At 43.9% G+C, this 10,764-nt stretch overlaps 2 protein-coding genes across 10 annotated transcripts; both read right to left on the bottom strand.

Annotated features, from left to right (window-relative positions):
- Positions 1-2,820: 2,820 nt before the first annotated feature.
- On the bottom strand, positions 2,821-7,350 carry LOC109536410 (endoplasmic reticulum metallopeptidase 1). Of its 4 annotated transcripts, none has more exons than XM_019902606.2 (14): positions 7,058-7,350; positions 6,843-6,937; positions 6,253-6,524; positions 5,928-6,200; positions 5,704-5,873; positions 5,443-5,653; positions 5,066-5,374; positions 4,783-5,012; positions 4,545-4,728; positions 4,377-4,493; positions 4,097-4,320; positions 3,723-4,041; positions 3,496-3,671; positions 2,821-3,439 (listed from the first exon to the last, which is right to left on the bottom strand). In XM_019902606.2, the coding sequence occupies exons 3-14, from the start codon at positions 6,512-6,514 to the stop codon at positions 3,272-3,274; spliced, it is 2,643 nt and encodes an 880-aa protein (XP_019758165.2). In that variant the 5' UTR covers positions 6,515-6,524; positions 6,843-6,937; positions 7,058-7,350; the 3' UTR covers positions 2,821-3,271. The 4 variants fall into 4 exon arrangements, with proteins under 4 accessions (XP_019758165.2, XP_019758166.2, XP_019758164.2 ...); XM_019902607.2 differs by having other exon boundaries at positions 6,253-6,517; XM_019902605.2 differs by lacking the exon at positions 6,843-6,937 and having other exon boundaries at positions 6,253-6,517.
- Positions 7,351-7,718: 368 nt separating this feature from the next.
- On the bottom strand, positions 7,719-10,148 carry LOC109536411 (ninjurin-2). Of its 6 annotated transcripts, none has more exons than XM_048667832.1 (3): positions 9,880-10,113; positions 8,934-9,107; positions 7,719-8,064 (listed from the first exon to the last, which is right to left on the bottom strand). In XM_048667832.1, exons 1-3 carry the CDS (start codon positions 9,934-9,936, stop codon positions 7,849-7,851), a joined length of 447 nt encoding a protein of 148 aa, XP_048523789.1. In that variant the 5' UTR covers positions 9,937-10,113; the 3' UTR covers positions 7,719-7,848. The 6 variants fall into 6 exon arrangements, with proteins under 6 accessions (XP_048523789.1, XP_048523788.1, XP_019758170.1 ...); XM_048667831.1 differs by lacking the exon at positions 9,880-10,113 and adding an exon at positions 9,178-9,840; XM_019902611.2 differs by lacking the exon at positions 7,719-8,064 and adding an exon at positions 8,099-8,330 and having other exon boundaries at positions 9,880-10,129.
- Between the last annotated feature and the right edge of the window lie 616 nt (positions 10,149-10,764).

The raw sequence follows: 10,764 nt of genomic DNA, 5'->3' as shown, positions 1-10,764 counted from the left end.
GGCACCCATCACGTCCTCCACTTCCTTTTGCAGCGCCATTATGATATATCAAAGGCAATTTTGTCGCTTATAAAGGCAGACCAAATTTGTCCATCGCGGCGAGTACGGCCGATTTATATGCAAACAGACGGACCACAATGGTCGCCCATTAAGTTTCCAAATGTTGGTCACGTAGCTGCCCATTTCCTCTGGCAGCAACGAAGATGTGCGAAGCATTGATTGTAGAAAACAATGTGGAGTGCCGATGAACACGCCGCTTGAATGCTAAGTGGCCGATGGTGACCGATCAGTGCCTGTTCCAAAGAATGTGGTCACTAGTGCTGATTCAAATAGAAATTATTCAACTTTTTCTCTTTTACAATCTTAACAATGTTTATAGTTAACATTTCAGCAGCCTAGGAATAGCGATTTTCGTGTTTTAGATCGTCGTCGATAGGAATTTAATCCTGACGTTTCGCTAGCACGGATTAAATTCCTATCGACGACGATCTAAAACACGAAAATCAACAGTTTTTGTTCAAAAATTCTCCCTTGCCAAAATTCGGGGTGTTTAAATACGGTGAAAAGCACGGAAGCAATCAATGATTTCAGTTTTCCATTTAGATCTTTCAGTGTTATTTAGCCCTAAATACTGGCAGTTCATAAAGTTCCAAAGAACGGTACTTTTGCGATAGCAGGAAACATCAAGCAATAGCAGGAAACTACAAGAAATTGTAGTTATCAAAGTTAAAAACCCCCCAAGTTGAGGAAGTTAAGCCGCAAAGTCGAAAAACATTCAGTTACACACACGAGAACCACCCAGTATGGGCATAATTTGAATAAGTTGGGTGAAATATCGAATCTTTACAAAATGCGCGACTTTTCATCAGTTAAACCTCCTTAATGTTCCGCAAAATCTCCAATTTGAATCCCATTTTAGTTAACTAAAAATGCCGCATCGAACAGCAAAGCGTCCAAAGCGCGTTGTTACTTATTTTATATTAAGCGCAAAAAAACGCGAAAACAAACGCTCGTTCGAATATTGAACCCGACAGTAAATTAGACACAAAAAATGAAGAAATCTCCACATAAAAGTGATGGAAAACACTGGAATATTCCGCTCATTCCCTATGGAGAACAGCGCCTCGCGTCCGCACAAAAATTCTCCATCCATGATAAAACCTGGAAAAAATCAGCAAAATCGTCGAACCAAGCCCAACATCGCCTAAACTTCATCAAGAGAAACCCCTGAACAATGACGCATAATCTCCAGTTCCTAATCGCATCCAAGAAATGCCACAATAGGAAATTCCGCTGATAAAATCTGGATTAATCCAATGACTAGTCAGCAGACTGATAACGAGCCAGTTTCTGGCTACTTGCTTTGTTTCCATCACCCAGTATAGCCAAGACGAAACACACGCAACGAGTGTGGGTGGGGACAGTTTGAACAGTACGTGAGATTGGTTCCAAGGCGGTACCGTACAGGTACCAGGTGAGCACGTGCTTTGGAGGAAGTGATGCAGTGGCCGTTGGAAGTAGTGAAAAGGGTCGAAAGTCGCAACTTCAGTGCGTACCGCGCCTCGCTACCAGCAGGTTGGAAGTCGAAGTGACCACGTTTTGTGCTTAAGGATTCGGCCTTACCATTGGGTGAGTCTGATTGATTTCAATTTGCAGATATTTCCCAGAAAAAAAGCGTCGCTCTTCACCGATTCAAATTTGTCTTTTCTTGAAGCGCGGTTAAACTGCAGGTAAGTCAACGAGTTAGATTCAACTACCAGACAGTGATATCTTAGATGGACTACAAACTTTGCTGGAAAAAATTGAGGTTGACCACTGAAAACCCCAGCAAAAACGTGGATCACCTCCTCAGTTCATAAAACACCCCCAACTTAGCTTGTGTGAGTTCAGTCATCACATCCTACAGTTCGCTTCACGAAATTGTGTGCCGTTTCAGTTTAAAACGGTTTTAAAAAGGTTCTAACAAGCGCACAGGTTGATGGAATAGCGGCCCCGATGAGGTGCTAAATAGAGGCGCAGATTAGAAAGGCTGAGCAGGCAAGATGTCGGCATAGCTGAATGTATTTGATTTTCGGCTGTGTCTCATCAAGCCACCTTACACCTTTCATGTTCTACACGGCCCGATCAGAAGTGATGTGAGTGACACACACTGTAAAATTCCATTAACACCTCATGAATGTTAATTTAATTTTCACCATTTTGCAGAACTACTTAGCAATTTTAATGCTCAGTCGCGGGCTGCCGAAATCTTATAACTCTAAATTAAGTTGTGGCGACATAATCGGGGTACCACCCATGCACACACGCTACATTGGAATTGTCGTAATCATCATAATAACAACAGCGGAATATTTATCACAAGTTTATTTCAGTCCTAACTTACGGATAGCCCCCTATCCGTACATAACAATTGGACAAGAAGAACTTTCTAGAATGGTAACAAGGGTTCAACGAAACCTAGCTAAAGTGAAAATCGCTCTAGGTTTCTAGTAGAAGCTAAACAGTTTCCAAAGAGAACTCTAAAGGTCTCCCAACCCCTGAACAACTGATTGGGCGGCTTAATTATTTGCAGGGTGTTTCGTAACTACTACAGCCTAGTTCAACTAATTGGGATTTTAGTGGAGGCATTACGGAACACGTAACCAAAACTCCCCGATTACATTGCAAAATACTACAACAGTTTCGCAAATACCCAAGAAACACCCTTAATATCAGCATGGAAATTTTTTAAACAGTTTCAACGGCGGCAAGAAAGTAGCCTAGAAGCGTTAAGGAGAAGGAAAAAGGCACATCTACCAAGGAACTAAGCAGGAGAGTACGAAGTTTGCTAAAATTTATTAAATTCATGTTTAAAGTTCAGCTTGAAGTTGAACGCTTTGGTCTTCAGGCAATTTTCCAACTAAGCAAACACTACGGCATTCATTACTTCAACGACGTTTGAACCGAAAAATACTTCGTTTTCCTTCAAACATTTGTCTATCACAGATGAGAAAGCAACATTTCAGAATACAGAACAGAACACAATTATAATTTTGGGAAGACCATTCGATTTGCGTCTTTTGCTAAACAATTAATAAGCAACAGAAAATCAAATCAAATATTTGGAAAGTAAACATTAACAGTCTTGCGATAAACAGCCAAAATACAATTGAATGCGTTAAAGTAATAAATAGTTATATATACCTAGACTATTATGTACAATTCTAGGGCCTCGCCGTCTTCAACCAATAACAGATAAGTATCACATTGAATTTTTCGCCCCCGATAGCTTTTACCGAATGATCCAAGACTCGTAGGTGGCTGTCCAAAAGTTGACGGCCGTCCAGTCGGGGAACTGATCAACCAACTGTTTTAAGTCTTCGGATGCTTTCCCTTCACCAAATAGATAGTGGGAGGTGACGGCAAAGTCCATCACAGCTTCATGGTGATCAGGAGGAATCTGAAGCACATAAAAATACATAGCCTGACTAGTTGTCCTTTTTTGGTCCTGGTTACCTGGAAGTCTATCCAGAACTGGAAAGGAACGGGCTCCAACCCATGGGCGTAGTAAATAAAATAAGTATTTCTGCCATTCCACAAGGGCCCAGGCAGTGGCTCGGGAGTAGGGATACTCCAGCGGCTAATCTCAACGCCCTTCATGGGCGACAGCAGCACCCCAATATGCGCCGGGCCTAAAACACCCCATTTTGACCCATTTCTTCCCTACTTCCCACTCAACTTACCGCTAACCGTAAAGCTGAACCGCTCGCCACCCTCAATGGGAGTTCGCGCGGTTATCGTCATATTAACGGGCTTGAGGAGCACCGGTTGAGGCCCTGGAACCCAATGAGTCTTCCATATCATAGTGAGAACCGGCACCAGGTAGGGCAGGCCGCAGTACAAATAATCCCTGCATTCTTTGTCGACCAATTGGGCGTCACGGATGGCTGGTACATGGCTGTCCACCGTGTGAGGACTGTTGATGTCCATGTCCACCAGCCAGTATCCGCTGGAGACATTCGTGGTGGCCAAGGACGGCCCATGGAAGGTCCGCTGAGTGTGCTGGAACCCGATCAAATGCCCCCAACCGCTCAGGATGATATATTTTCACACTTACCGCGATCATAAACCTTTGAGGTGCCAAAAGCCCGGAACTGTGCGAATAGGGGAACCCAAGGGGGGTAAGCAGCAGTACGGCCAGCGACATCAGAAAAATTGCCGTTAAGAAGCTGAAGATGCGATCCACTTTCCGAACCAGGAGGATGAGCGGAGTAACGAAGCAGAAAAGTTTGCCGAAGAGCAAGCTCATCATTGCCGCCATCAGGTATTCGGCGTGGCTGCCTAAAAAATAACGACATATTGAAGAAGGCAAACGAACTTAGTAGACGGAAACTTACCGGCGCCCGCTCGACCCATTATGGGAATGAACAAATACAAAGCGCCGATCATCAGGTAGAAATCCTGCACAAACGGCAGTCCCACGGTGAAAATGTGCAGAAAGATCCAGTTTCTGCCTGCAAAATTCACATATCATCTCCAAACTTACTCTTCGCTTAGTGACTTACTGCGCCACTGTCCAAACAAGTGCGATTTCAACAGGTTTCCGATCGAGGCAAAAACAACCCACGTAAGGGCAATGAAGCTAGAGCGAATTCTCAAGGGAATCCCCACTAGAAGCACAATGGTCCACAGCAGCTGGTACGCATCGTAGTACAGCTGGAAAACTGTCCAGGGGAACATGGCTATTTCCTGCAAAAAACATCAGTCATCAGCGCAATTCGATAGACTATCAACCTAACATACCTTAGTGAAGTGGTTCGCATGCATTAAAATGGCAACCAAGGAAATCACAAGCGTGGGTATCACATAGATGAAGAAGGCCCAGAAGGGCCGCGCATACCAGCTCATGGTACGGCCGAGCCCCATCAAGCAGGCGGCCGTACCCAGCGCGAACAGCATGCAAAGAAGCAGCGACAATACGATCAACCCGATGATATTGCCCAGTTTCTTGATGTACGTTCTTTTGCTGACACCTAAGGAAAAACGAATTAGTACTAAAAAACTGTTTGGCTGCGGCTAAACTTACCGGTGTATTTGCGGGCTTCTTCAGCATTGGAGTAAATGCAATAAAGCGACACTATCACAGACAGAGCGTTGATGAGATCCGATACCGGCATAGTCCAGCGGATTACAAAAGCGCCCAAAAAGTCGAAAAACACTAAATTGCCAGGGCGGTATTGTTCGACATTGGAAAGCTGATGGCCTTGCGCCATCCCCTTGGCCAGAGCCAGGATGTTGTCGCCAGTTCTTTGCAATGAACCCAAAGGCACGTTGTCGATTGAATCGAATTTCGTGTGGTAAACGTAGCCGTTAGACGACCAGGCAAAATCCAGCCCTGGATTTAACACAAACGTTTCACCGGTAAGATTCTTAAAAGGGAAAAGCAAATCAATTAGTCCTCACCCGAAATGTTTCCAAAATCCCTAAATATCCTGTAGTCCGTGTCGCCAGGTATAACGCCGCTTTGGAATATTTCCTGAGCGAGCGAAGACGCATAGGGATAAGGCACTTCCTCCGAGTAGGTCTCTAAAATCCAGGGATGGTTGGGGCCGGCCTGAAACAGCACTTCCCTGCCGCCTGCGCCGCAGGCCTCCAAGTTTATAAAGGCTCGAACCTGCAAAAGTCGCTCAATTTTCGTTGTTTTTTGCTTGAATGGCGTCTCACCTCTTTGGCCCATTTGTGCTGGGTGATAAACCCGTGAGAGGCCGGCAGGAAGTTCTCCTCGCCGCCATTCAGCAAAAAGATGATGTTGTGCCGGAGAATTTTGTCAGAGTGAACTAGGGCTCTTAAGATTTCCAGCATCACTGCACATCCAGCCCCGTCATCACTAGCCCCTAGAATTAATGGAACGTTGAAAAACTCTGCCCGTTTCAAATATCCGGGCCTACCTGGGCTGTCCAACACGGTATCAAAGTGGCAGTTAATCAGCAAACTGTGTGGGGAGTTGATCTTGGAGCCAACTTTCACCACAATGTTCTGCACGTCCTGGTAGACGTTGGTCATGCCATCGAGAAAAGCCAAGTTAAAGGCCCCGGACGCCTTTTGCACATCCATTTCCACTACATGATTGGGATGGGCAGTCGCTAAAATCCCCTCAATCTCTTTGGTGATCACTTGAACAGCCAACACTTCGTTTTCGTAACTACCCGCAGTGCGGGGGCCTGAAAAAGGCAGTTCTTCAGCCTCTGGCTAAGATGGATGTGCAATTCCTACCGATTTGGGTGAGATTTTTCAATATATTATAGGCGCGTTCCGCAATGAAACCGTTAGGATGCAGATGCTCCTCCGCTATGGTCACGCCTTTGGGCAGTTGCTTCTCGATGTAGATGACCAGGGAAAACGTCACCAATATCAGCCCCAAGATGGCCATAAAGTGCCCGGAGGGCATCGGCTTGTGGAACTTCGACTCATCATCATCGGAGTATCTTTGGGAGCTCGATTTTTGCGCAGTGAATCTGTTTCTTAAAGTGTCCATTGCCTGAAAACTACTGCCTGTTATTAAGGATCGTTTGCAAGCTTGCTAATGACTTAAAACGTAAATATTTATGCTCAATATGCCAAATATTTATCAATTACTAGTACAAGTACAGCATCCAAATATTAGCAGTTTCAAGCACCCAGAGCGCACTAGTTGCTTAATTTGACCATTGCGCTATCGCGTTTGGTGAAAAATAACAATTTCCCAATGCCAGTCAAATAATAAATAAATTGTTATGCCAATAAAGCACAAAACGTTGCTCGCAAAAAAATGTCGATGGACAATAAGTGAAAATTCATGCAATCAACTGAAAGCCCAACCTTACCTTTAAGATGATGGTTTACACCACTCAATGGGGGTGAAATGTGGAATGGCAAGCTTCACAGAACTAGCAAAATTATGCACAAAGCGAGCCAAGGCCTTGTTTCAACAATAAAACAGGCAATTAATCACATTTGCTGCTTTGTTCGTACAACATCCATAAACAAACACACTAAGCACTTGGTCCTAATTAGGCGACAATCAATTAAGTGAACTTACCCTCAATCCAAACACCAGGCCTTCGCTGTAACTGTTCACTAGAAAATCACCGCGTAGTGAGGACAGAACACGGATTTGGGGCTCATTTTACAATCAGTTGAATGGGCCGATTCAATCGCCAAACACTGGTGACCAATAGCAGGTTTCACTGATAAATTCAAGTGTTTTTTGGGAGATTATTCGGCTAATCACCGCTCCACTGCAGTACTTTGTCCTGCTCGAAATTCCTGCTACACTTGCGCATATTGCAAGCTGCTTCCCAGGGGGTTATTGTTTGACACTGTCTGACATCTTAACCTAAGATCGAAGGATCAACTCAGCTGGTTGTTGATTGTTTACCTGTTTATGGCCGGTTGGTATGGAAACGGCGCGTACCAGGGGCACTTCACCGCAACAGTCGGTAAATACGAGTGATACGAGGGAGTAGCAATAAGAAGTACATTCTTTTTGCTGGACTGCTTGGAATGTTGTTTATTTATTTGGGCTTAACTGTGAGAGTTAATGTTAATGACAGTGTTTATGCAAAAAATTGGATAACGTTTTGAAACGGTTTGACTAACGCTGATGTTTTTCAGCATTAAATGCATTTTTCTTTAAAGTGTGCCATTCTGACAATCTTAAAACTCTGTAGGGCAAACAAATGAAGAAAACGAACAGCAGATAAATATAAAAATTATATTACATACTTCCTATCATTAAATGGAACCATCGTAGCTAGTTCCAGAGAGTCATAAATTAAAAAAGTGCCACAAAATCGAATTCATTTTCACTAAAGTAGCCTCTGTTTCCCTCTATGGGCTGGATAGTTGGGTCCGATTTCCGATCAACAGGGCCAAAACATCGGATCCTTCCTTCATTTCAAATGAACTAATCAACACATTGATGGCCATTATCACAATGTTGATGCACATAATGGTGTTGTTTGCCTTATTTGCATTGGGACAGTGATCTTCTTTGTTGATGTTCAATGTGGAACCGAGCAGCACGCACAGGCACGCTTGTGCAATCTTTGAGAAGAAAAAATAAATAAAACCAAAAACAAAATCCGATAAAACTTTGGCGTTTCATCTTTCTGCAAGTTCTAATGAGGTAGGGAGGAGTTTACGGGCAGGGCGGGGTCGAGGCCAAAGTTCATTTTGATTATATCACAGAACAAGGCGCCTGTAACAAATCCCAGCGCGATTTGGTTTAGAATGGGAATGATGACGTCGATTTGGGTGCTGTCGTAGCTTTTGAGAATGCCGATTAAAACGGACAGCAAACCGGCAGTCACCTGCAGAAAGATAAAAAACCATCAGCCAGCTTTTATCTAATCTTATTGGCCGTTTCCGGCTGCGTTATGAGCCGCAGCGGCTGATTGGAGTACTCCAAACCAAAGCCGGAAATGATAACGTTGATGACGGAAATGAGAAAAATGAAAATCAGTATGGAATCATTCAGAACGATGGCTGCCCGGTGGTTTTGGCTCTTGTTTATGTTCAGCCCGCCGATTATCACAAAAAGTATCGCCACAATCAACTGAAAAAAAATGCCACACATCACAACAAAGCAAATAGTGGCAAAGAGTGTAAAGAGCAAATCAAGCAAATGAGGCTCTCCCTTCCTCCCTACACTCCCAGAGAGGACACATCAGGAGGCTCAAAGATCGCGTATCGAGCCACCGTGGGGTCAAAACAGGAAACGATCAAATTCAATGCGGTAATAACAAACGAAAACACGGTAGTGGTGTAGTTGAGATAGAAAGCCATGGAATGGTAGCTCTTGAGGTGCAGCCTGCAATCTGAGAGCAGGTGGAGGCTGAGGCATAAAATGCCGATCAGGACCTTTAAAAAAATGCCTCCAATCCGGGCTTCTTTGACAATCGGTAACTACCAACCTGCAGAACAATGGAGAGGCTAATCAGGCTCAACATCAGCGAGTAGAATTCGTGCTTTTCTCCCACCTGAAGAACGTACTTCAACTGGGAGGCATTCGCTGTTAGAAGGGCCACATCCAGCAGGCCTTGGGCGATGGTTTTCTTTGTGGCGTATTTGTTAACATCCAAGGATTTCTGGAAATCGAAAAACCCATTAGCAGAAGATTTTTGGCAGTTTGCACGAACCAGTCAGTGCGTTTCGCACCTGAAGAACTGAAACCACAGCCACCGCTGCAACGGCAATGACGTTCCCATCAGTTTCGATTTCTGGAACTTCCACATCTTTTTCACTCGCAGCCATAATGAAGCACACAAATACATGAAAAAACCTCCACTGATGGAAACAAAAGTGTTTCAGAGACTAAACAAGGAATTAGATAAGATAATTTCGCAGTCTCTTTAATGCCAACTGCAAACTGAAGTGGCCTGGATCCGGATAAGGCGATGATGGATGATCACTTTGTCCTTTGCAGTGCCCAGTTATCTCTAAAGATTGCAATGCAGTTTATAAATTGAAGACTTTGCCGGTGATTTACCAATCACGAAAGCATGTTGCAACATGACGGAGGAGACAATGGCCGGAAGGAACAGGCGTGGTGTTGGGCAACTCGCCGGCAGATTTCTACATGAAAAACATCAACAAAATCCGCGATTGTTATAACAATTTTATCGCATTTGGTCACAAAGAGATCAGTCACGCAATGAGTCACATACGTTGTTCAGATCCAGGTCAATCAATGCCATAGATAGAGGACAAAGCATTTCATCCATATATGAGTGGAGGACTTTGACCAAGGTGGAAAATTTTAAATTGATCACTCTGTATACAGGGGGAGCAAAAATTACATCAAAACTCTTATCAAAGCAATTGTTGTTGTTAGTCAATTTTGCGGAAAAAACTACTTACTTCTGCAGCTCGATTGACCGGCGACACCGACATGTTCTTGAAACAATCTAGACTCATATGCACACAGCCCAAACCAGCCCACTAGATCAGCCGCAATTGATCTTGTTCTCACTGAAATTGTTATAAATTAATGAGTTTTAGCGCAAAGGCCGCTGTTAAGCCAATTAATGGGAAGGCAAAACCCCGGCCAATATCGATGTAGCAATTCAAAGAATCTCACAATCAATTGCAGCCCCACCAATGGCGTTCGCGCTTTCAATACAAACACACCGACAATTGTTTCCTACACTTATACAGGGTGGGGAAGTTGGGAAAATTTTATTTAGAAAAAACTGAACAGGCAGCCATTGGTAGGATTTGCTGAGTTTTTCGGGGTTTGAAGCCGTGTAGGGAATGAATGGTTTTCAAACGTTTCGATGGCACGAGTGGCTCGCGTCTCCAGAGGTGGCTGAGCCGATCAAACCACAAACATCTTTGTACGGTATTGGAGGAGCGAATAAACCATTGAATATTGCTAGTAAAGTAGGGATGACGCGAAATACTTGTCACAGATATTTTGGAACAGATATCGATATGGAACAGTCGGTAACTGTTACCGATATTTAAAATAACATGTGATTTGAAATAACAGGGCTCGCCTACGATGCTGCTCAGTACCAGTCAACATCTGGGATTTCGATATTTCGACAAAGCAAAAAGGCAAATACCCGCCTTTATACCCTTTGATTCCCCGCGGCGTTGTCAATTGGCCTGAGTTTTAGGGAAAGGAGATATTTTATTCTCGTGAAGCGGTAAGGTTTTGTATGTATGGGAGTGGGACGTGCACCATGATTCGGCAAATAGCAATATTCAATGAACAAAAAATATCGGGAACAGCAGTAACAG

Source organism: Dendroctonus ponderosae, unplaced genomic scaffold, assembly GCF_020466585.1.
Source record: "Dendroctonus ponderosae isolate FM_Combo_2020 unplaced genomic scaffold, Dpon_F_20191213v2 Dpon_F_20191213_6, whole genome shotgun sequence".
Classification (NCBI taxonomy): domain Eukaryota; kingdom Metazoa; phylum Arthropoda; class Insecta; order Coleoptera; family Curculionidae; genus Dendroctonus; species Dendroctonus ponderosae.
This window is presented reverse-complemented; position numbering and strand designations above follow the sequence as displayed.

What these genes read in the sequence shown, in the direction of transcription:
- LOC109536410 (XM_019902606.2), bottom strand. Translation starts at nt 6,514, where the DNA reads ATGGACACTTTAAGAAACAGATTCACTGCGCAAAAATCGAGCTCCCAA. An exon ending in AGCACAAATGGGCCAAAGAG is followed by an intron (nt 5,654 to 5,703) that starts GTGAGACGCCAT and finishes CGACTTTTGCAG; the next exon opens with GTTCGAGCCTTTATAAACTT. An exon ending in GTTCAGCTTTACGGTTAGCG is followed by an intron (nt 3,672 to 3,722) that starts GTAAGTTGAGTG and finishes GGGGTGTTTTAG; the next exon opens with GCCCGGCGCATATTGGGGTG.
- LOC109536411 (XM_019902609.2), bottom strand. Translation starts at nt 9,273, where the DNA reads ATGGCTGCGAGTGAAAAAGATGTGGAAGTTCCAGAAATCGAAACTGAT. An exon ending in CTGTGGTTTCAGTTCTTCAG is followed by an intron (nt 9,108 to 9,177) that starts GTGCGAAACGCA and finishes TTCGATTTCCAG; the next exon opens with AAATCCTTGGATGTTAACAA. An exon ending in GCCTCTCCATTGTTCTGCAG is followed by an intron (nt 8,881 to 8,933) that starts GTTGGTAGTTAC and finishes ATTTTTTTAAAG; the next exon opens with GTCCTGATCGGCATTTTATG.